Source organism: Nicotiana tomentosiformis, chromosome 2 (assembly GCF_000390325.3).
Source record: "Nicotiana tomentosiformis chromosome 2, ASM39032v3, whole genome shotgun sequence".
Lineage (NCBI taxonomy): Eukaryota > Viridiplantae > Streptophyta > Magnoliopsida > Solanales > Solanaceae > Nicotiana > Nicotiana tomentosiformis.
This window is the reverse complement of record NC_090813.1, coordinates 94851415-94876243: the sequence shown is the minus strand read 5'-3', so window position 1 is coordinate 94876243 and position 24829 is coordinate 94851415. Positions and strand designations below refer to the sequence as shown.

Here is a 24829-nt window from a genome sequence, read left to right as displayed (position 1 = left end):
AGTGCCTATCGCATTCATGTTTTATACAAGATGTTACACACTTTCATAATATTACCATATTAACCTTCTATATCTTGCTTTACCATGCTCCACTGTTACATTTTGTTTTTAAAGAATACGTACAAAAATAAAAAAAATACTAGAAATAATGTTAGCCGAAAAGCTTTTGGTATGCCTTGTATAGGAACTGGGAACTCGCAAAAAGCCAAAGCCTCCTTTAGGGATGGCCATTTAATCAACTTAGTCGACGGGTTTGGTTTTAAGTATGTTTGGTCGTATTGTTCGATCGACTGAGCTTAATTTCCACCAGAAATAATAAGTTAGATTATTGTTCTTAATGTGTGCCTACTATATCGAGCAACTTTATTCAAAATGTAACATATAATGGGTAATCCAAGCACTTTCGGAAATTTCACGAATATCCAACTTTTAATTGGGATCCTTGCGCAAAATTTTGCAATGCCATATTTTACTTTCATATAGCTTTCCCTGATATTTCATAAAGTTTAACTGAAATAGATATACACTTGACCTTTGACTAAAAAATGTGACATGTGCTAGGTGCCTAGCATATTCGTCATTTATTTTTTCTAGCCGATGTACTTGGGAAAAAAAATCAGAAATAGACTGATTTATAATTGCTAATTGAAAATTAGTCATAATTTCATAACTAATTAAATTTTAGCTATTTTTCGTATAAAATTCAAACAAAAATATCCTTAAAAATTCGGAAATATTGTAGCATAATATGTTGGAGTTCGAATTTTACATATGAAATTCCAGCATAATGTACTAGAGTTCCAACATAACATACTGGAAGTTCCACGATCTAGCATATTATGTTGGAACTTTCCGAATTTCACTTAGGGTAATTTTATCCAATCTTCGCATAAAATTTAGTGGTTATTTTTTAATGACTTTGCAAATACTATGCTATTTTGACTTCTACACTAGTATATAAATATTATACCTAGATTATTTATATATTATACATCAATCATTGGGTGGACGACTATTTAACGACTATTTAGGTTAATTTTTCTTTTTAACTTACGGTTGCTCACGATGTCTAAGATTGTGCCATCTGGACTACGGACTAGTGTAGAACGTTTCATGGGCTTAATCAAACTCATAATACGACTCTGCTCAAAGAAGGAGCCCACTAAGGTGCAGCGTTACCCCTGTGGTAGAGCATACACGTGAGCAAAAGTCACGTTTTGAACGTAGATCACATATTAGATAGTGCCCGAACCGAATAACCAATTAAATCGGGCAAGTCAGCACTGAGCAGTTGTCTTCTTAGCAATGGCTGCATCTTCGCACTCCTTAGCTTCTTCTTCTTTCTTCTCCCGAAGTCGGAAATTTTCCGGCTCAGCTCTAACTCCTCGATTTTCACTTCCTAAATCTCTACTTTGCCGGAAAATCCCTGGTTTCGCCGGTGGTATTATCGCTACTCAACGGTGCTACTCTAATTGTGACCCTTCCGATGACCAGTCCAACTCCGGAAAGAAACTTCTGGAAACTATTTTTGTGGCTTGTACCTCCGTTGCCTTGTCTTTCTCTCTATTTCTGACCGATGTTGACCCTGCCTCGGCTTTTGTAGTCACATCACCGCGGAAATTGCAGACCGATGAACTTGCTACTGTTCGCCTCTTCCGGGAGAATACGCCTTCTGTTGTCTACATTACAAATCTCGCTTCCAGGTGAACTAGCTGTGAGGATGATCCTTTTTGCTTTATGTTATATATAAATTGAACATTGGTTTAAGAGCATGAGTAACTTATTTAGATGTGAGAAAATTGTAAAATAGCTCTATGGATAGGCTCACTGGGATTGTGCAATTAGAGTAAGATCAAGATGTGCTGTTTTTACACTGAATCATTAATTTACATTTTCTGTCTACTTCTCTATATGATAATATTGTAAAATTAGCTACATTCTAAACTACTAAGAGGAAATACTGATGAATTCTCTAAGGATTTAAGTAGAATATACTGACAGTGTAATAAATATTTAACACCTTCACTGCAATTTAAACTAAATTCTGATTCAATTAACAATTCAACTTTTTCCATAACTTAGTCGTACCGTAAGACTAACTTAGAAATGAATTATTAAACCTTGAACTAATGATATTATATGTGATAGTCCGTTACATGTATTCCTGTAGTAGTTGACTTTCAGCTTTATTTTTCGGATTTGATTAATTGTGGAGACCAACTATGATATTATAGGCAAGACATGTTCACACTAGATGTATTTGAGGTGCCTCAAGGGTCCGGATCAGGATTCGTCTGGGATAAGGACGGTCATATTGTCACCAATTATCATGTGATTCGAGGTGCCTCTGATCTCAGGTTGGTTAAAGTGGAAATACATCCCCTTGTGCCTTTCTTTTTTAATAACTTTTGAGTTCATTTCTGCGTCTGCACGAAGGGTTTCAGTGCCAAGTTCCAATATACTATCTGATTGACCTTATACTAACATAATTTTACAACTTTGCATATGTGTTTTTTATGCTGCAAAACATTTCCTTCCCCCGCACCCAAGGGAAAAATATTTTATACTCTACACTTTATATAAATGCAGTTGTTTCTGTAACTACTTTCATTTACGGGTAATGGTGTATGCAAAATTGCCTACAGTGCTGTATAAAGAGGGACAATAAAATATGCATTTATATTGACAATTTACTGCATGGAGAATCAGGAAAATTGCATCTTTTTTTTTTCATGATATGAATTTGGTTGGATTTGGTGTGTCTCTTAGTTTTTTAATTTCTTTACAGCTACAATGTTGATTACTCATTTTTGCGGCTACATGTTTCCTTTCTTCATGATCTATTTTTTGGAACTGACATAATTTAGTCTTGCTCAGAGTGACTCTTGCTGATCAGACTACTTATGATGCAAAAGTTGTTGGATTTGACCAAGATAAAGATGTTGCTGTGCTGAAAATTGATGCGCCGAAAGACAAGATGAGACCTATACCAATTGGCGTGTCTGCAGACTTGCTTGTTGGTCAGAAAGTATTTGCTATTGGAAATCCGGTATGTCAGAAATATAAACCTGCTAGAGAATTCTACTCTCATAACGATGCCTCTTTCATTTGGATTGTTGTCCCTTTTCTAAACCTACTCTGAGCCAGTCTACAATCAGTCTCTGATCTCTGGTTTCGAGGAAATAAAATTTGTGGAAAAAAAAGCTAACTACTAGACAGTATAACTTACTTCAGTTACTGTTTCAAATGTTTGCTCAATAGCCCTCCTTTTTCTCTAGCTAAAGAATCATCTCTTCTTCCACACAATTATCAGCTTGCTAATATTTTGAATTGTTCCTTTTCCCCTAAGTTTAGAGCGTAACGACCTTTTCCACTGTAGTCTAGTGATCCTATTTCCGCCAAGAACTGGTGGTGACTTAGCTTTGGTTTGCTAAGTAAAGACTAGTCTCTTAATTAGTTTCCACGGGCATTTATGTGGATAGGATAGATAAAATATAACCTAAGAGCTTTTGAATAGAGGAGAAATCTTTCATTCAACCGTTGGTTCATTCTCATATCTAATAGTGTGCTCAGGATATTCCTTGGTATGCATATTTCTGAAGAGAGGGACAAATCATTCTTTGAACTTTATCTTTTAATTTTGTTACTTTCTGTTGTTTTTTAAAATTGATGTGTCCGTAATAACTTCCTATGCCTTTTAGTGCCTATACTCTAGCTAAAAGTACTCATTAAGGGTCCTAGCATAAATCTTGACTTACTTGTTGCAACTCTCTAGTTGCAAAGGGTGTATGTTTCTCGTACTTACAACCTCCTTATGCACATAGTATTATAAAAACAATATATTTAGTTATTTACTTTGTCTCAAATTTCTTCTGGAATCACATGATGACTCTTCTTTGATGTAATATCATTGCAGTTTGGACTTGATCATACACTAACCACTGGAGTCATCAGGTATTTAGGCATTTCTTTTTATGGTGCACAAGTTCCTAATATTCAGATATTCCAATGATGCTAATCAGGTTTTGTCGGAGAGAGGAAATAAAATAAATGAACTTGGGCCACTCATAGTCTTGGTAAAAAGGCTTGTTCCATCATGACTAATGAGGGGAAGGACGTAAAACGGAAGAAATCATATAAAATCAAGTAGAGAATTTTGATTTATCTTTTCCATTTAATTTAACTGAAAAACTAGCTTTTTGATGTTAGTAATTTTCTTGATCTCTATTACTTCTCTCTTCTTTGTGATCCACAATGGAAAATAAAATGCGTGAAGTGTATTCATTCTAAGAATACTTCTCAATTTTTTTTGTTTCCATGAGGTCCACTGAGTTTTTTTTTAATGAAATGTGGAGATGAAGGAGATTGTTAAAGGAGAGGTTAGCTGGTCGTCACTGCCTAGTACCCTTGCATCCATAAAAGGCCAAGAACCAAATATCTTTATTAACAATATCTCCGGCTATAAGGAAATACATGAAAAAGAAAGTATTGGAGATGGATTACCTTTATGTTGTGTATCATACTTTTTCTTTTATATGACTAATTAACTTATATTTGTTTTTTCTAGTGGCCTGAGGAGAGAAATTAATTCTGCAGCTACTGGCCGTCCAATCCAGGATGTTATTCAGACAGACGCAGCAATTAATCCCGGTAACAGCGGAGGACCACTTCTAGACAGTTCAGGAAATCTTATTGGAATAAATACTGCTATATACTCTCCTTCTGGTGCATCATCTGGTGTTGGATTTTCAATTCCAGTTGATACTGTAAGTTGCTGCTTGTCATACAAAAAATTTATTTTTTGTCATGTTAAATGAAGCTTTTAGGACAAGTATTGCACTTCTGCATACTTCCCCAAATAAAACAAAATGACTTGGTACTTCCTGCAGTGCAGAAAACAATCTTTGCTTCTACTAGCAGCCTAGCAGGTGCTATTATTTTCTTTTCTGAAAAATTATTGATTATGATTCTTACCAATTCAGGTTAGTGGGATTGTTGATCAATTGGTAAAGTTTGGGAAAGTCACAAGGCCAATTTTGGGCATAAAATTCGCACCTGATCAGTCTGTTGAGCAACTGGGAGTCAGTGGAGTACTTGTCTTGGATGCTCCTCCAAATGGTCCAGCGGGCAAAGCGGTATGTTATTATCAGTATTTTTCCCCTTACCATCCCTTAGCAGTCTCTCCTTCCTTTTATGTAGTACAATCTTCATCAGTTTCCTCCTGTTACTTCACTAGAGCAAGTTTGCTTCATGTGGATCTTTTAACAAGCGAGTTGCTTAAATTTGTGACTAACATGATAAGTAACTGAATATGAACTGGTTAAATCTTGCAATTGCAGGGTCTTCTACCTACTAAACGTGATGCCTATGGAAGACTAGTTTTAGGTGATATAATTACATCTATAAATGGAAAGAAGGTCTCTAATGGCACCGACTTGTACAGAATTCTTGACCAGTGCAAAGTGGGAGAAAAGGTAATTCCATACTTCTATTATGAAACTGTGCATCTTTATCATTGGCTCAGAATTCATATTGACTGTAGGGCGTATCTCCAGTTCTCAAAACTTCGACTTTAAGATGAAAGTAGTTAGGGTATATTCAGAAAGGCACCTTTGCCTGCATAGAACTTTGTTAAGCGATTGTTCTGCTTTTCTTTTTTCTATTTTTTTTTGTTTTCCAACTTTGAATGATACTATTTCGGACCATGACAGTGATATCATTCACAGTCAGCTTATATCCATTAGCATTTCTGTTTATGAGTTTTCGTAAAATGATTTGAAGGTATGTGAAATGTGAAACTACTTTTCTGGGAATAGTAAAAAGCTTTTTGCTTATGGCTGTTGTCATGCACAGGTGATTGTGGAAGTGCTACGTGGGGATCAAAAGGAGAAGATCCCTGTACTTTTGGAACCGAAGCCTGAGGAATCGTAGTGGCTTGAGTGGGATAAGATTATAGGTGGATATGCATTTCTTGATGAACATGCCAATATTATTGTTGTGTATCAAATGTCCCACAATATTGAATGGTGTATATAAAAAAGCTATTTTTCTGACTATCGCCCCCAATCCAAAATGTATAAACTCTGGACTTCTTGGGCAGCCCGGTGCACTAAGCTCCCACTATGCGCGGGGTCCGGGGAAGGGCCGGACCACAAGGGTCTATTGTATTGCAAGAGGTTATTTCCACGGCTTGAACCCGTGAACTCCTGGTCACATGACATCAACTTTACCAGTTACGTCAAGGCTAAACTCTAGACTTAATAGGTAAAATGGTGGTCCACATTAGTCTTGATGACTGAACTACATCAATCTGGTAAAATTCACCGTCCTAAATTAGATGAAAATGACTTGCTAGAAAGTCATTTAGTTACTTAAAGCATAAACTGGTTTGCCTTGCAAGTTTCTTAAAACTAATAAACAGCTTGATGTAACAACAGAAGGATTGCGAAAGTCTACCATTACTCTATTAGCATTCAAGATACACAAAGAACAACTTGATAAAGAAACTAACTTTGACAAGGAAAATTGAAAACTATAGTCTACCATTATTCTATTAACATTCAAGATACACACAGAAGAAATTGATAAAGAAACGACTCCTAACAAAGAAATTGAAAACTAGTCTACCATTTATATTAACATTCAAGATACACAGAAGAACAAATTGATAAAGAAACTTTATCAAATCTGACAACGAAAAGTGAAAACTTTACATAATTTCTACTCCAAATCGTATACCACAAGTTGAGGATCTCTATTCCCTCTTTGCCCAGCTAAGGCAATTTTATTTTCCTAATTTGTCTTACCCAAATATACAAAAAGAATGCCCAAGGTGACCACAAAGACCTGTTATTTCATCTTTCTAGTACATTGATCTCTTGATTCTTAAGTAAAATATGAGACATGGTACCAAGAAGTGTTTCCAGGGATTTGGATTTTCTGCTCCTCACTTTTCCTGATTCTTTTAATAACTCAGTTAGTCTCCTTTTCTCATCATCCACATCAGGATTTGCTGTCCCCAATTTCTCCTCCCTCATTCCAACCACAAATTCTAATATCTCAATTGCATCATCCGTCCTGCAAAAAATTAATGACAAGTTATATTTTCCGACGAAGAAAAAATACAAACACTATAATATTGGACTGAGATAAACTTAGATGGAACAACATGATCAGTGATGATTCATATAATTGACCCTAGTTTGCTCGGATTTGAGGCACAATTATGATGTTGTAAGAAAAAAATATCAAATTACCTGCCCATTGCATCATAAGTGCCAGCAAGATTGCTATAGATCCCCAATGTATCTGCATGATACGGTCCACATTCAGTCTCTAAGATTATCCTTGCTTCTTCAAATAAGTCCGCAGCCTCGTTAATTGCATAAAGTTGTACACAGGCAAGTCCCATTTGGTTTAAAGCAATACCGAAAATTGCAGACTTCTTCTCCCCAATATCCCTGAATTTTGATACTGCATTTTTCAGGGAATCATAAGAATCCATATATTTCCCCAGAATATAGTACAAGACCCCAATCTGAGCTTCAATTCCCGCGATAATGCTCTGTTGTCTTGGTGCATTTCCATATACTTTTATCGCCTTCTGAAGTAACTTGAGCGCCTGATCAGGTTCGTTCATTGATTCATAGATCACAGATACATCAACAAGGCCGCTTGCAATCTCTTCTGGAGAGCTTCCAGGGACGGCCTTAGTATAAATTCGAAGTGCATTTTCACAGTATGATTTGGATTCCCTGAATTTTCCTATCTTATTGTACAAATCAGCCAAACGTACATAGACAGAAGCAATTAAGGGATGGTTCTCTCCTTTGGTAGACTTGAACATAGTAAGAGCTTTTTGGTAAGCACAAATAGCCTCATCATATCGTGCCATAGATAAATATGCATCACCAATGTTGCAGTCGAGTGAAGCTACATCAGCTTCCTGTCCATTGGCTGCCATTGCCATGCTTGCTAAAACATAATGCTCAAGAGCAGACTCGTAATCTCCCTTCGAATCGTAGATAAGTCCCAATAGTCTCCGGTCAGCAGCTTCTTCAGGAGAGGCAGAAGAATTATTCTCCTTATGAATATCAAGAGCCATTTGACACAGTTTTTCAGCCTCATTAAATTGCATAGCTTGAACATGGGCTTCAGCTACATACCTACAAGTCTCACCAAATCTTGTGTCTTTCTCTCCGAGAACTTGTCTTTGAATTTCCAGGCCAGCAGTATAACACAGTATCGAATTCTCTATCTGTCCGAGCATTGCATATGTATCACCTAATTGCATGCACCCTGCAAATTTTGCAAGTGCATGATTTTGTCCCACATCCAAGTCGGGAACTTCAATTGATCGCTCCAAAAGCGGAATTGCCTCACTGTACTTCCCTAATCGACAGTTTAAAGCTGCTACAACGTGCAAACACATAACAAACTCTAAACTGCTCTTTCCCTTTGAAGAACTCTCAAATGATTTCATAGCTCGAAGGGCTAGTTCAAGAGCTTTTTGAAGATTGTCCCCGGTTGAAATCATGTCCCTTGCTTGTTTAAGTAGATATGGTCCTAAGTATCCTGCCTTGGACGGATCCTCAGTTCCATTCTGAAAGTTCGCTCCTGCTAAAGGCGATGCTACATTCAGCTTTTTCGAATTTGCCAACTTTTTAGGAGAAGGCTTTTCATTAAAAGACTTGCTCCTTGATCTTGGTGGCTTGCTAGATATTTGAGAATCATTTTGCAATGGAGAAAACTTCTTTCCCTTAGCAGACCAAACAGGCTTAGGACTTGCAGGAAATATTTTATTAATCTTTCCAAATTTCTCATCATTTTGTCCTTTGTCTTCCTCAGAAACCTCTTTCTTATTCTCCAATTCACCAAAATCTACCCCTGCAAGATACCTTAACTCAGAGTCAATTCTTGATTCCTCACCATAAGATAGAAAGCTTCGTCTCGAAGGTGAATAATCAGAGCTTTGCATTTCATACACATTATTGTATAGTTGCTCAATTGAAGTGTCAACAGCCCCATTCATATCCAAATCAATTGAATCAGTTTCGCGACTGTGCGTACTCAACGGACTTCTAGGAGAACCCTGATAAAAAAATTCTCTGTGATGTATAAAATGACCATTTGGTTCTTTATGATTGTCATCTAGAATTGATCCATCCATGACAAATTCCGGCATTAGAAACACCTGTTCCTTCTACAGACAAAAAACAGAAGGGAAGTTGAATTTTGTTAAGTAACAGAATAACTTAGATAATCATAGTAACAGCTGTTCCTTCTACAGACAAAAACAGAAGGGAAGTATGATTTTTTATTTTTTTTTAATAGAACATCCTATACAATCTTAAGTTAGTGTGAGGAATGAATCATGAAGAAACCTTGACTCTAAAGTTTAAACAGCAAACCAAGCATTAAATAATACTTCAAAGTGGGTACTTCATTTCCTCAATGAAACAGTATTTAAATAGGGAGTTTAATTTATTATAAAATTAAATAACTCTGCTCCTACTTGTTAATTAATTACTCCTTTCCCTGTTTCAAACGTAAGAATGTTCAATGCACTTGGGAATTCTCGAGATCATATCTACAATCCTTAATACTCACCATGAAATTGTGAAATTTTTCCTGATCACTCATTCATGAAAACACAAGAGGATACAACAGGAACAGAGAAAGAGATTATATTTGATCACACAATGAAAAAAAAAAATCAAACAAAAGAGAGAATGAAGCAAAAATACACCATTGAAGATGGCTTTTAATTCGAATATAATACGGAATAACATTTATTTATATAAAATAAAGGCGTAAGCATGGAATAGAAGTTGGAATTGAATATAAAAAAAAATGATTTGAAAATAAAAAGGCATATTCAAGGCAATGAAACAGGAAAAAAACCGCGTACCTTAGTTTGGGTTCAGAGACAAATGCAGAGAGAAACTAGAGAGACAACAAATTATAAGGATGTTATATACTAACGTAATTGTGTTGTGATATAAATCTATAGGGTTAATGAAAGTTGGTGATTTTGAGAAACTTGAGATGGGAGTTAAGATAATTGAGAAGGCAGAAAAATGTAAATGAAAACGGAAATAAATAAATGTTAAGGCAATAGAGGTTGGAATGTTGAAGAATGAAGATGACTTATCATCTGCCAACCATTTTCCCCTTTCCTTTCAACCGCCCAATTCTTTTTGATCGTTTTTAAATTTATTATTATTTCTAATTTCTAATTTCTAATTTATGAGTTTTCCAGTTTGTGCTTCGCTGTGACTTTGTCATACATGGCGCCATTAACGGCTTTTCAACTCCAACGACTTCACCCCGAATAGTCAAAAACTCCTCTTTTGCTTGGACTTTATATTTGTATTTAAAAATATATATAAATATTTACGTATATATTAGGAAATACTCTTCATCTGTATAAATATTTAGTTGTTAATCCAATAACTAAAACGTACTATGAATTCGACGGCAAGTTCAGAACTCTTAAATTTCAAATCATGACTCCGCTCCCTTCATATATATATATATATATATATGTATATATACATACATAAACAAAATCAGGTGTAATTATAAATATATGGGGAATATTTATTGATAGTCTGATAAAAATATTAACTAAATTGCTATAATAAGTTAAACCATTACATTAGTTTTTGCACTATCAGTGTATAGTAATTAGACTTTATTCTTTATTACCTATCCATGTTTATAAAAGGCACATATAATTATATTTTAGATGACCCGGAAAAATATATATTGGCACAAAAATTCCCAAGAAGATAATCACATGGAGCAACCATTGAAGGGGAAGTACATTTATTCCTTTCACATCTTCCCACGTGTCAAGCTGCATATTACGTGGCATCAGATAAGTGGTCCCATCGAGTCCACGGTGGAAGGAGAGGGACCAATCCATAATGTAATCAATTTGCGCTATGGTGTGTCGTTAATTGTAAAGGGGGCTTGTTCTGCTTCTTCGTTTTTTTTTTGTTTTTTTTTATGTTTTTTATTTTCAAAGAATTATTTTTTCAGTTGGTCCATAATTTTATGGTTTTATTAAAAAGAGTAGTTATTTTGTTTTCTTTTCAAAAACACGTTTTACTTTAAATTTAGCATGTCTGATTAGATTAGAATGTTCTCTTAACTTCATTACATTAAGTTTGGAGAATTTTAGCTGGACACAAATTGCATTGTCCTTTCTTCTTGAAATAGAATTTACCATTGTGCTACCACACAATACTAAGATCAAGCTTACATTGTTTAATCTGTCTTTGTTTTTATTAAATTCTTTCTCTGTTTTGATTAGTATTTCCAAAAGATATAAATAAAATTTCTTTCAAATATTATTTTAATTAGAGATCACATGCCATACCTTGTAGTTACACATGCATCAAATGTGCATCGGAAGTCAAAACTGGATTTACCTATAAACTTTTAAATAACTAGATTTAAAATGTGTCATCCTCTAAAAGAGCTGGCAATATCTGGTTTATCTTATTGTTCTGTGTTTCTTTATTTCTATCTTTGGGTGTTCATTCCCAAGATAAAAGTATAATACTTTTGGTTTCGTAGGAACTAAACCAATTTCCATCCTTTACATTTTACGAGCAACTAACACATAAAATTAACTTGAGATAAAGGGCGTAAATTGAAAAAAATTAAGGTTCTTGTTTCAAGAAGTGGTCATAGAAACCAATCAAAAAAATCTGTCTATTCATAAGCAGCAGACATCTATACTTCCACCAAATGAGTGTTTTACCTTTTATCTTGGTTTTAGAATTTAAATTTGACAAGTTTAACTTTATGTTCTATTTAGTAAAACTTAAATTTTTTGGTATTTTTTACATACACGCATATATTTCGTATAATAAATATTAAGTTCTGTTGAACCTGTTAATCAAATACTACATATGGCACTGGATATATTAATTCAACAAGGAATTTCAATAATACTAACTTTATAATGTTGCATACCAGAAAGGTGTAATTTCAATGAGAACTTTTTTCAATTGTTTTATATTTGTTGTCTGTTCTACTTACATTGATGCTCTTTTTCCTACAATTTAAGAAGACGAGACCAATTTTCTTCATAAGTATATTTCCCTGAGATTGAGGGAATGATTGAAAGTAATAAGTGGTACAAAGGATACTGATTATTATGCATTTACTACTGTGCAATGTACTATATGCGATAATTTGATCCATCCAACATATTTCAAACTCAATAAATAATTGTAGTACTAACTTTTGGTTCTGAATTATGATGATATCTACCTTTTCATCATTTGCTGTCTCTGTATAAGTCAATTAACTGGGACTTCTTTGTATGATATTATTTCTCATATAGTTTCCAGCTACCAGAATTAATTAACGTCATTAAGTAGTATTAGATTAAAGTGAAATGACAAAAGTAGTTCAGTGGAATTATAATTAGTCCGTCACGGTCACCTTGGAAATTATAATAATATATGGGTCCTCACAAATTATATTCAGACAATTTTAATCATTTGGTTACATTCTCTATCATATCTTCCAATATCCTTTGTTTTTGTCATATAACCATAGTACAATATATTGATGGTGCAACCTCCTGCAGGGTGGGTGGTAAGCCCATGGGCCCACACCTTCCTTTCCAAATCCAAAGCATGTACACGACTTAATTCTAGTCCAAGTTAATACACTTGAATATTGAAGACAAAGCTCTGGCAAAATAGAAGATAAAAGACTTAAACTACATACTCCCATCTTTGGACAAGTTTTTATATAGATAATATATTTATAGTAAGCTGTGTGTTGATTATTAGTATTAAAATGCTGGCTAAAAGCCAAATTAGTTCAGTGAGATTATTATAGCAGACCTATGTACATACTCATGAATTTGTCTTTCCTTTAGAATAATTGAATACCGACAAGCTTTACCATTCCAGTTTTTCGGCGTTGGACCTAAGTGAAGCTTAGCCCTTAGGTAGTGTTATTGGATCTGTATTGCTATAATAAATAATGAAACAATAAACTTTTTAAACTAGAAAATAGAAATAGAATGTTAGCAACAACATAATATTGAAATAATATTTGAAACTAATTTCCGAATAAATCGAGCCCACTGAATGCACAGTATGTCCTTAAGAAAATCTCCCTCAAGTACTCGAGGTGCTGAAATATTATCCTCCCAGGATAGAACGATTTAACTTACCAGTGTATTGGTACCAAAAACTCTGATGAACTTCGAACCATTCAATGGTTGTAAAACACACTGAAAAATTTTGTGCAGAAGAAGAAGAAGAAAAAGAACATAAAATTTTCGTAAGGAAAGATTATGGGATCAAGGCATATTTATAGCCATTTTCTGGCACTATTTCTGAAAAGGTTTGCCACCTTTCAGAAACAACCATGGCTGTTGGAACAAGTGGGAACATTTCCCGTTTGAAATATTTTGGGAAAAATGATTTAAAATAATTTGGGAAAGAAACGTACCGGGTCGCGTCGCGAGTCCTGTGTTATTCCGGGTTGAATTTTCGTTAATTAATTAATTAAATAATTGAAAGAAATTTTGTCCAAAATAATTAATCAATCAATCTTTGACCAAATCCGAAGCCGAAGCCGAGCGAGTGACGACGACGGCAATACGAGACTTACTTTTTTCCAACCCATTTAACACCAAGAGAAATTCTTTCTCAATATAAGCACATTTACTTTTCTTTCCACCACCAATGAGGGACACTTGCTCTTTCCAAAGCAAAAGGGAGCTCATTTTCCCTCCACTTTCTTCCCTCCATTTCCCATTCACCATTCTTTTAATCCCAACAATCCCCCACATGAATGGGAAATGGCTATAAGACAAAGGAATGCACAGACGAGTGTGTGATTTACATGCAAGGATTAATTGCATCTGGATAAGTAGGTTTCCCTTTGAACTTTCCGTAGTGAACTTATATCAGATATACTCGGTCAATCGGTAGATTTGATATCTTTGAACCGCCGAGCTTTTTTGTATACCTAGACAACATAAGTCACACAATCAACCCTTAATCATCTATGGTTCTCACGGTTGTGTTCGTTTTAGCCATGAACACCGCCTGGTTTTATGAGTGTTTAGAGAATGGGTCTTTACTTTCATTCCCCTTGAAGCGGCTTAAACTTCACACTCACATAGGTGATTTCTAAACGTGTAATCCTATAGACACATTAGGTCATTTCCTTCTAGACTTAGCAAATCATTAAAAAGTTTTAAGCTTTATTGACTCATCAAAAAGCCTTAATGCTTTACTCTGATTTCTCAACATTGTCTTCATCACGAGAATAGGTTGAGTTATTTGACAATGTTGAACCGTCATTCGTAACTTTATTTGATCTCTTTAAACCTAGATCTTGAGATCTCCAGTCTGCTAGGTAGAGTTACCGCCATTGTCATGACCCAATTTCATTATAGATCGTGATGGCATCCAACACCATTGTTAGGCAAGCCAACACTCATCAACTAGTGATTTCCTGTTCGGGTAAACATACTTAAGTGGGTAACATTTCTACATTTGTTAAAAATACTTAGAAATTTATCAATGTGACAAAATTAAACGGAAGCAACGAGTACAAACCGTAATCATGTAAATAATAACAAAATCATAAGTCTACTAATGTGTATGCCAAGACCTGGTGTCACAAGTATGTGGGCAATCTAGTAGAATATACAAAAGAATACTAGCCAACTGTCTGAAAGGAAATAGACAGAAAAAAATAAAGCATAAGAGAGACTCCAGCTGCTGCAGAACGGCTCGGAAGGCAGCTCACCGTGACATCTCGAGAAAGGGATCAAATCTACGCGCCAGACTGGTAACCAGATGCACCTGCCTCAGGTCCTGTACAATTAAATACAGAAGTGTAGCGAGAGTACATAAATAATATGTACCCAGTAAGTATCTAGTCTAACCCCGAAGAAGTAGTGACGAGGGGTCGACTCCGACACTTACTAGGGCCAATAACATAACAATATGAGATTCTAATTAAGCATGATATACATCAATAAGACTCAGAACAAGAAATAATTGAATAAGTCTTCACCATATTTAAGAACTTAAATCACTTCCTTCCTTTAAAACATAGGATCACACAAACAACGAATTAATACCAATTATGAAAGGAACTTCCAGTTTTACTATCGCACACGAATACCACCGAGGACGTTCGGCCCGATCCAACATAAATATAAACTGTGCACTGCCGAGGGTCGAACGGTGTGAACCATAGATGCATCTATTACCCCGCTCGCGAATCATACATGTGACGCGGTCAAATATAAATTTATCAATAAATCATAACCCTTTCTTGATTCTTTTTCCTTTTTTAAAAACTAAAGACAATTTAACTTGAAGCCTTCAAATCCTTAAAAATCCTCAACCTAGTTCAATGTGGTACAATTAACAAAGATAACCAAATAACGGTCTCCACAAGCATGGTGTAAACCTAAAACTACCCGGACATAAACAAGAATAGTAGCTACGTACGGACTCTCGTCACTTCGCGTACGTAGCCCCCCACAAATAATAACACATATTAATTAAGTTCACTTATGTGGTATGTTCCCTCTTACAAGTTTAGAAAAGAGACTTACCTTGTCTCGAAACCTACTTCCAAATTAAAGAATGCGCTAAAACCTCCAAATTTGATGCCAAACGACTTGGAACTAGTCAAACATTACATCAATCGATCAATCTATGCTCAAAATTAGTATCTCCACTATTAAAGTGATTACCTAACACAAATTGCAAGATTTCCAAAATTTACCCTCGGGCCCACACGCCTGGATTTCGGAAATCTTTGAAGAAAGTTGTTACCCATAGCCTTAGGAACATAAACATATGATTTTTACTAAGTTCTATAACCATTTTCGTGGTAAAATCCTATTTTTTTTATTTATCAAACCCTAGGTTTTTCATCTAAACCCATGATTTCTACCACATTTTTATGTAAATATCTACCCATAGTCTATGTATTAAACTCACATTAAGTAGAAATCACTTACCTCACAAGGCTAGGTTGAAATCCCCTCCTTAAATGATCTCTAATCGCCCAAGAGTGAAATAAATGGCCCCAAAAATGCCTAAGTCCCGATTTTAAACTTACTGCCCAGTTGCCCGCCTTTATCGCGAATGTGAAAGCAAACGGTTCAAGCCCCTAAGACAACTCATCGCGAACGCGAACGCGAGTCGCCTCACGCGAACGTGAAGGTCACAGGTCCCAGACCTTTATGAACATAGACAAGCAATCGCGAACGCGTAGCACAAAATTCCCCAGCCCCTAATTCGTTCTACGCGAACGCGAGAGTCCTTCCGCGTTCGCGAAGAAGGAAACCAGAACTGGAACTTTCTGGTTTTTCACACTTAGCTCCGAGGGGTCCGAAACTCACCTGAGCCCTTCAGGACCCCATCCAAAGGCACCAACAAGTCTGAAAACATGATACAGACTTGGTCGAACTCTCGAAATGCGAAAATCAACAACAGAACTAAGAATCGCACCCCAAAATCAATTGAATCAAACTTAAGAACTTCAAGTTCTTTAGTTTACTTTCAATGCGCCGAAACGTACTTAATCTACTCGGAATAATACCAATTTTGCGTGCAAGTCTTAAATAACATTACAGAACTATTCCCAGTCTCAAAATTCCATTTGGACCTCGATAACACCAAAATCCGCTCCAAACCAAATTTAATTTTTTTTTAAAACCTTCAAGAACCAACTTTCACTATTAGGAGCCGAAATGCTCCTGGGTCATCCAAAATCCGATCCGAACATATGCCCAAGTCCGAAATCCTCATACAAACCTATTGAAATCTCTAAATCCCGATTCCGAGATCGTTTACTAAAAATATTGACCGAAGTCAAACTTGGCCTTTTAAGATAACCTTAAGGAACTAAGTGTTCCGATTTTAACCCGAACCTTTCCAAATCCCGAACTAACCATCCCCACAAGTCATGAAACAGTAAAAGCCCGTACGTAAAGTTTTATTTAGGGGAACATGGTTTTAGAAAATAAAATAATCGGTCGGTTCGTTACAGCCATGATGACTTGTCGTAGGCCTTAATCCCATTCTCTTCGATGATCTTTTAACTGCCTCTCTAGATAGGCCTTTTGTATGTCGATCTGACACGTTATCTCTTGACTTTACGTAGTCAATCGTGATAACACCACTAGAGAGTAGTTGTCTAACGGTATTGTGTCTCCGTCAAATATGACAAGATTTTCCGTTATACATAACGCTCCCTGCCCTGCCTGTGCCGTTTGACTATCACAATGTATACATATAGGTGCCAAAGATTTGGGCCGAAATGGAATATCTTCCAAGAAATTCCGGAGTCATTCAGCTTCTTCATCGGCCTTGTCTAAAGCTATGAATTCAGATTCCAATGTAGATTAGGCGATGCACGTTTATTTGGATGATTTTAAAGACACTGCTCCACCCCCAATTGTGAAAACATATCCACTCGTGGATTTAACTTCAGATGATCCGGTGATCCAGTTTGCCTCACTATATCCCTCGATCAATACTTGTTATAATGCAAAGCATAATTTTGGGTATGTTTCAGATACCCCAAAACTCGTTTCATTGCCATTCAATGTATTTGATTGGGATTACTTGTAAACCAACTCAGTTTGCTAATAGCACATGATATATCTGGTCGCGTACAATTCATGATATACATCAAACTTCCAAATACTCTGGCATAGTCCAGTTGTGAATCACTTTCACTTTCATTCTTTTGAAGTGCATAATTCATGTCAATTGGAGTGTTGGCAATCTTGAAATCCAAATACTTGAACTTGTCAAGTACTTTTTCAATGCAGTGAGAATGTGATAATGCTAGACCTTGTGGAGTCTTGTGAATTCTAATTCCTAAGATCACATCAGCAACTCCTAAGTTTTTCATGTCGAATTTGCTAGTGAACATGCATTTTGTAGCATTTATATCTGCAATATTTTTGCTCATTATCAACATGTTATCAACATATAAACAAACAATGACTTCATAACCAGGAGTGTTTTTAATGTAAAGACATTTGTCACACTCGTTGATTTTAAACCCACTTGCTAACATTGTTTGGTCAAATTTGGCATGCCATTGTTTGGGTGCTTGTTTAAGTCCATAAAGTGACTTAACCAATTTGCACATTTTCTTTTCTTTACCCGAAACCACTAAACCCTCAAGTTGTTCCATGTAAATCTCTTCATCCAATTCTCCATTTAAGAAAGTTGTTTTAACATCCATTTGATGGATTTCAAGACCATACACGGCCGCCAATGCCACTAACACCCTAATAGATATTATCCTCGTTACTAGTGAGTAAGTGTCAAAGTAATCAAGGACTTCCTTTTGTCTATAACCTTTGACAACAAGTCTTGCCTTATATTTATCAATAGTGCCATCCAGGTGCGGACCTACGTTTGGGAGTAGGGGGGGTCAACGGAACCCGTTGGCCTCGACAAAAATATTGTATATATATTTTATATATATCTGTTAATACAGGGAGGACCCCTTTAAATATTTAAAGCGCCCCCTAAGTCACAAAGGCCGGACAGAAGAGATGGTTTGTGGAAGTGCTTAGCAGCCTTCTTTTGCCTCTGGACCCAGGTTCGAATCTGGGGTCCTACATTCCATATTATTTAATTTTTACTTTTTAACTTAAGACTTAAATAGCTTAATATTTTTTTAACCCCCTCAAAGATCCGAAAACAAACCCTCTTTTTTCTCCAAGAAACAAACCTTCTCAACTTCTCTGCCTCCCTTCAACTTCAACCTTCTTTTCAGTTCTTCACTTCTTTGCATCCCTTTGAAGTTCGAATCCCACTCTTCTTCAAATCTTTGATTAGTTGAGTAAGTTTTTCTTCTTTTTACAAATATTATTTTTTTAATTTTTGTGATTTTAACCTAGATTGTTTATGAGTTATGACTTATGAACAGATTTACTTTCTTCCCCATTCAAAATATCCCTTTTCACTAACACCATCAAATGCAAATTCAAATAGTAGCAAGCATTTAAGTTGAACAAATAATTGATGAGTAAAGTGCTCATGTAGTCCTGTAAATTTCTCTTTTTATTAGCTTAATTTTCTGGAGTTCTTTAATATAGTAGATAATGCTTGCAAGTTTTGCAAGAAACTTGTATTCGAATTTCAAGGATACTTCTTTTAGTTTTTGAATTCATTACTGTTCTTTTAGTTTTTGAATTCATTGTTTGAGCAGACAACAATTATGGTGATTGGTGCACATTTACATGATGTTAAATCTTTAGTTGGTGTGTTAATTTTTTTATCTTAATAAATTAATTTCATAGGTATTTGAAGATATTTTGCTAATGCTATTTGAAATATTATTTCAGTGAAGTGGATGATTTGAAACCAAGCTGTATTTAAATTTCAAGGATACCTTTCACAAATTGGTAAGTGTTCCTTCTATCTTTAAGATAATAATAATAATAATACAGTTATGAGTTATGACTTATAATAAAATATAGTGGTGTGATTCCCTTATTAGAAATATTATATTTGCTTTTGTTCGTGATAGAATGAGTGTGATTTCCCTATTAAAATATTGTTTTGCTTGGCATTGTTGCTTTGTAGGAAGTTTTGTTGATGTGAATTGAGATGGACATATTTTTGACGAGGTTTAATTCTTCTCAACCAAGTTCTAGTTTTAGAGACAATTCTTCCCATCTTGTAGAGGAGTTTGATATGAAATCACTTAATCCTGACCCCGGAGAGAGAATACCCATTCATAGATATAGCTCCAGAATACGGGATGAAGTGAGAAGACACTACATCCAAAGAGGGCCTTGCCAACCAGTTTATCACAAATTTCCTAAAACTTTATTTGGGAAAAAATGCGCCAATTTAGTCCAGGTTGGTTTAAAGATTCACATGCTAGATGGTTAGAGTATAGTGTGAAGAAAGATGCCGCATTTTGTTTATGTTGTTATTTATTCAAAAATGATTACGTTCATAGTAGCACAAGTGACTCTTTCACAAAAATCGGCTTTAAGGCTTGGAATAAAGGACCCGAAAGACTTGGTCTACATGTTGGTGAAGTAAATAGCCTCCACCATAAGTGTTTCAACAAAATGCTAGACTTGTCAAATCAATCTCAATCAATTCAAGCTGCTTTTGAAAAGCAATCTGAGAAACAAAAGAGTGAATATCGAATTCGTTTAAATGCCTCAATCGATGTTGCAAGGTTTCTCTTAGACTTTGGGTTGTCTTTTCGAGGTCACGATGAAAGTGAATCTTCAAAAAACAAAGGCTTTTTTATAGGGCTTTTGGAATGGCTTGGAAATAGGCTTCCAGATGTAGATAGAGTTATATTAAAACATGCTCCAAAAAATAATATGATGACTTCGCCAAAAATTCAAAAGGATATTGTGAGTGCTTGTGCACAAGAGACCGTGAAAGCTATAATTGATGACCTAGATGGAGATTATTTTGGGATATTAGTTGATGAGTCCAAGGATATTTCACACCTGATGAGTTTGGTAAATTGAAGCTTCGAGATCTTAGTCGCCAACTTGACACTTTCATATGGCACATGGAACATGGTGACCCTAGGTTCTCTGATTTGAAAGGAATTGGTGATTTGGCAAAAGCATTGGTTGAGGCAAATCTTGTGGAGACTTATTCACTTGTTTATTTACTTGTGAAGTTGACTTTAATTTTACCTGTCGCAACTGCAACGGTAGAAAGAGCATTCTCATCCATGAAGTACATCAAAGATGAATTGCGTAGTAGTATTAGTGATGCATTTTTAAATGATTGTTTAGTTTGTTACTTTGAGAAGGAAGTATTTGTAAATATAAGCAATGATACTATTATTGACCGTTTTCAAAATATGAAAGCGCGTCGAGTTCAACTATGAGTGGACAATGTGCTTTTGTTATATTAGTATCAAGTTAATGGTATTTGATAATATTGATGTTTTTATTTTGATGATAAATTATCATAGTCATTTCAAAGAGTTGCACCCGAACTTTATCGCAGGTGATTGGGATACTAAAGATAATGGTGCCCCCGTTATGCTTAAATCCTGGGTCCGCCTCTGGTGCCATCAACTTTTATTTTCCGTTTAAAGATCTATTTCAAACCTAAAGGCTTATTTCCTGGAGGAAGATCAACCAATTCCCATGTATGGCTATCCAAAATTGATTGAATCTCACTATTGACTGCCTCTTTCCAAAATATTAAATCAGAAGATGACATAGCTGCTTTGAAAGTTTGAGGCTCATTTTCAAGCAAGAATGTCACAAAATCTGGTCCAAAGGAAGTATATGTTCTTTGACGTTTGTTACGCCTTGGATCTTCTTCACTTGGAGTATTTTCCTTTGGTTCTTCCCGTGGTAGTTTAGGTCTTTCACTTAATGACTTGCATTTAGTTTTATACGGATAGATACTTTTAAATAATTCAGTATTATTTGATTCAACTACCGTATTAACATGAATTTCGGGATTATCAGATTTATGAACCAAAAACCGACATGCTTTTTTGTTTGTAGCATATCCAATAAAAATACAGTCCACAGTTTTTGGTCCGATTTTTACCCTCTTGGGTAAAGGTACTTGTACCTTTGCTAGACACCCCCACACTTTAAAATATTTCAAGTTGGGTTTTATTCCTTTCCATATTTCATATGGAATAGATTGCGTTTTGCTGTGGGGTACTCTGTTGAGTATTCGGTTAGCTGTAAGGATATCTTCGCCCCATAAACCCCACAAACTCTGCGGTAATTCGGAACTTATTAATAAGAAATTCATCATTTCTTTTAATGTCCGGTTTTTTCTTTCCGTAATTCCATTGGATTGAAGTGTGTAGGGGGCAGTAGTTTAATGGATAATTCTATATTTCGAACATATTTCTACAAACGGAGATTTATATTTTCCACCCCTATCGCTTCTAATCATTTTGATCTTTTTATTCAATTGATTCTCCAATTCATTTTTGTATTGCTTAAATACTTCAATTGCTTCATCCTTACTATTAAGCAAATAAACATAACAATATCGAGTACAATCGCAAATAAAAGTTATAAAATACTTTTTCCCACCTCGAGGTGGTGTCGACTTCATATCACAAATGTCAGTATGAATTAAGTCTAAAGGATTTGAATTCCTTTCAACACACTTATAAGGATGTTTTAAAAACTTAGATTCAACACATATTTGACATTTTGATTTATTACACTCGAATTTAGGCAATACTTCTAATTTAATTAATTTCCGCAAGGTTTTATAATTGATATGTCCTAAACGAATATGCCATAAATCATTTGACTCCAATAAATAAGAAGAAGTTGATATTTTATTAATATTGTCAATAACCATTATATTGAGTTTGAAAAGGCCCTCTGTGAGGTAGCCCTTTCCAACATACATTTTATTATTGCTTACAACAACTTTGTCAGATACAAATACACATTTGAATCCATTCTTAACAAGTAAAGAAGTTGAAACTAAATTCTTCCTAATAGTAGGAACATGAAGAATGTTGTTGAGCGTTAACACCTTGCTGGAAGTCATCTTCATGAATATCTTCACATAACCCTCAATCTTGGTTGTTGCAGTATTTCCCATGAAAAGATCTTCTTCGGGACTAGCAGTATAGTAAGTCGTAAATGTTTCTTTGACAGCACAAACATGTCGAGTGGCTCCAGAGTCAATCCACCACTCATTCGGATTTCCAACTAGGTTGCATTCCGAAAGAATTGCACACAGATCATCGATGTCATCATTCTTCTCCACTATGTTGGCATGTCCCTTTTTCTTATCTTTTTCGGGAGACGACAATCAGGGGCTTTCTGACAAGTTTTTTCACAATTGTAGTAGTTGCCCTTGAATTTCTTCTTGTTCTGCTCCTTAGTCTGTCCATAAGACCTCTTCCTCTTCTTACTTTTTAGAGCAGTCTCTTCAAGATATTAGCTCCCATAATCGTTGAATTTCCATGAGACTTCTTTTCGACTGTTTTGTTGTCTTCCTCAATCTTGAGACAAATCACGAGATCTTCCAACTTCATTTCTTTGTGCTTGTGCTTAAGATAGTTTTTGAAATCTCTCAACGAATGAGGCATTTTTTCAATCATTGCAGCCACTTGAAATATTTCATTCACTACCATACCTTCAGCAATAAGGTCGTGAAAAATAAGTTAAAACTCTTCAACTTGGGTTCTAACAGTTTTGTTATCTATCATTTTATAGTCTAGAAACTTGGCAACCACAAACGTTTTCAAGTATGTATCTTCAATCTTGTACTTCTTCTCAAGTGCATCCCATAATTCTTTCGAAGTTTTCATAGCACTGTAGACATTGTACAAATCATCCTCCAAAGCACTTAGGATGTAGCCTTTGCAAAGAAAGTCTACCTGTTTCCACGTCTCAACAATCATAAACTTCTCATTGTCCGGCATGTCGGCGGCAGGCACTGGAGGGTCTTCACTGGTGAACTTCTGCATACCAACGTGGTAAGCCAGAAAAATACCATTTGCTACCATCCTTTGAAGTTGGCTACAGAAAATTTTCCGGTTTCTCGGCCGGTGGTACAACACTTCGGCTTGACAAGGCTATCGTCGTTGCCGCAACAGTCGCAGAAGGATTTCTATTATCAATTGCTATTTCTCACTGTGAACAACATAAGAGTTCAATTAATGGCAAAAAATAGGATAGTAAACAGTACTATAATTAATGATAAACAATACGATTAATAAATAAAAACCAAAATTTTTATATACTGTTTCACAGAAAACGACGAAGTTTTTATGTTCTTCAAATCATTTCTGAATTTTAATACTCCGGTGAAGTTTTTATATCTTCAAATCAGAATAGAAAAATTCAGAAGGTGTAGAAAACCACACAGGTTTTAATCTCCAAAAACAGAATACAGATTATAATATAAAAAATAATTTCCTTAAGATTGTTATTCAATTTGTATTACTATAATGAATAATGAAACAGTAAACTTTCTGAACCAGAAAACAGAATCGTCGAAATTATATTTGAAATTAATTTCGAAATAAATCGAGCCCACTAGGATCTAGGCATATTTATAGCCGAAGCCCGAGCTGAGCGACGACGACGGCGCGAGGCTTACTTTCTTTCCCACCCATTTAATACCAAGATAAGTGATTTCTCATTCACTTTTTTTTCCACCACCAATGAGCGACACTTGCTCTTTCCAAAGCAAAAGGGAGCTCATTTTCCCTCCACTTTCTTTCCTCAATTTTTCATTCACCAATCTTTTAATCCCAACAGGTAGTAGCTAGCTAGCGACAAATTACAACTCATGTTAGACACGTACCTAGTCTAGCACTAGTAAATTCAGGATTTGAAATTTATAATATTGAGTTCGAAATTTTAGCACAATTTATTTGATTTACTGAATTTTAAATTAAAATTGTTTGTACCTCTCATTTAGTAGTAAATTCTTTTAACATGTATATATAGGATCTAAGTCAGATTTATTGGGTAAGATAAACCCATATCTTTCCCTCTACATCCACTGTGTAGACCGAAGCTCAGGGCTAGGCGTTTGTGCATGGTTGGTGTAATGATTAATCAATCATTTGCCTGTTGTATTTCCATTTTAGTTTCAACTTTAAAACTTATTAGGTACATGTCTGATTAATGCCCGCGGATACCAAACAAGGTTTATTTCAGGTAAGACTTGGCTAAAGAACAAATTGGGGATTTGGTATATATAGGTTTTGTATCCAAAAACAACGTATACATTCGAAGTTTCGAGGTCATGAGAGCAAATAATTATTTTTTCCCTCTTAAGATAGGAGCCAGTCA

The 24829-nt window shown here is 35.3% G+C and overlaps 4 protein-coding genes across 4 annotated transcripts; 3 read left to right on the top strand and 1 right to left on the bottom strand.

Moving 5' to 3' along the window:
* Positions 1-1253: 1253 nt before the first annotated feature.
* Positions 1254-6056, top strand: LOC104107514 (protease Do-like 1, chloroplastic). Its single transcript, XM_009616341.3, has 8 exons — positions 1254-1703; positions 2235-2357; positions 2878-3049; positions 3917-3954; positions 4568-4766; positions 4983-5135; positions 5340-5474; positions 5854-6056. Exons 1-8 carry the CDS (start codon positions 1306-1308, stop codon positions 5929-5931), a joined length of 1296 nt encoding a protein of 431 aa, XP_009614636.1. The 5' UTR covers positions 1254-1305; the 3' UTR covers positions 5932-6056.
* Positions 6057-6607: 551 nt separating this feature from the next.
* Positions 6608-10183, bottom strand: LOC104107513 (protein KINESIN LIGHT CHAIN-RELATED 2-like). The gene is made up of 3 exons (XM_009616340.4): positions 9911-10183; positions 7257-9202; positions 6608-7077 (listed from the first exon to the last, which is right to left on the bottom strand). The coding sequence occupies exons 2-3, from the start codon at positions 9182-9184 to the stop codon at positions 6855-6857; spliced, it is 2151 nt and encodes a 716-aa protein (XP_009614635.1). The 5' UTR covers positions 9185-9202; positions 9911-10183; the 3' UTR covers positions 6608-6854.
* Positions 10184-19885: 9702 nt separating this feature from the next.
* LOC138905273 (uncharacterized) lies at positions 19886-20539 on the top strand. The gene has a single exon (XM_070193782.1). The coding sequence runs from the start codon at positions 19886-19888 to the stop codon at positions 20537-20539; it is 654 nt and encodes a 217-aa protein (XP_070049883.1).
* Positions 20540-20583: 44 nt separating this feature from the next.
* LOC138905272 (uncharacterized) lies at positions 20584-20910 on the top strand. Its single transcript, XM_070193780.1, has one exon. The coding sequence runs from the start codon at positions 20584-20586 to the stop codon at positions 20908-20910; it is 327 nt and encodes a 108-aa protein (XP_070049881.1).
* The last annotated feature ends 3919 nt before the right edge of the window (positions 20911-24829 follow it).

Excerpts from the sequence above, each read along its gene's own strand:
- LOC104107514 (XM_009616341.3), top strand. The coding sequence starts at position 1,306 with ATGGCTGCATCTTCGCACTCCTTAGCTTCTTCTTCTTTCTTCTCCCGA. Across the intron at positions 4,767-4,982 it reads TTTCAATTCCAGTTGATACT|GTTAGTGGGATTGTTGATCA; the intron begins GTAAGTTGCTGC and ends TTACCAATTCAG. Across the intron at positions 5,136-5,339 it reads ATGGTCCAGCGGGCAAAGCG|GGTCTTCTACCTACTAAACG; the intron begins GTATGTTATTAT and ends TTGCAATTGCAG.
- LOC104107513 (XM_009616340.4), bottom strand. The coding sequence starts at position 9,184 with ATGCCGGAATTTGTCATGGATGGATCAATTCTAGATGACAATCATAAA. Across the intron at positions 7,078-7,256 it reads ACTTATGATGCAATGGGCAG|GACGGATGATGCAATTGAGA; the intron begins GTAATTTGATAT and ends AATTTTTTGCAG.
- LOC138905273 (XM_070193782.1), top strand. The coding sequence starts at position 19,886 with ATGCGCCAATTTAGTCCAGGTTGGTTTAAAGATTCACATGCTAGATGG.
- LOC138905272 (XM_070193780.1), top strand. The coding sequence starts at position 20,584 with ATGGAACATGGTGACCCTAGGTTCTCTGATTTGAAAGGAATTGGTGAT.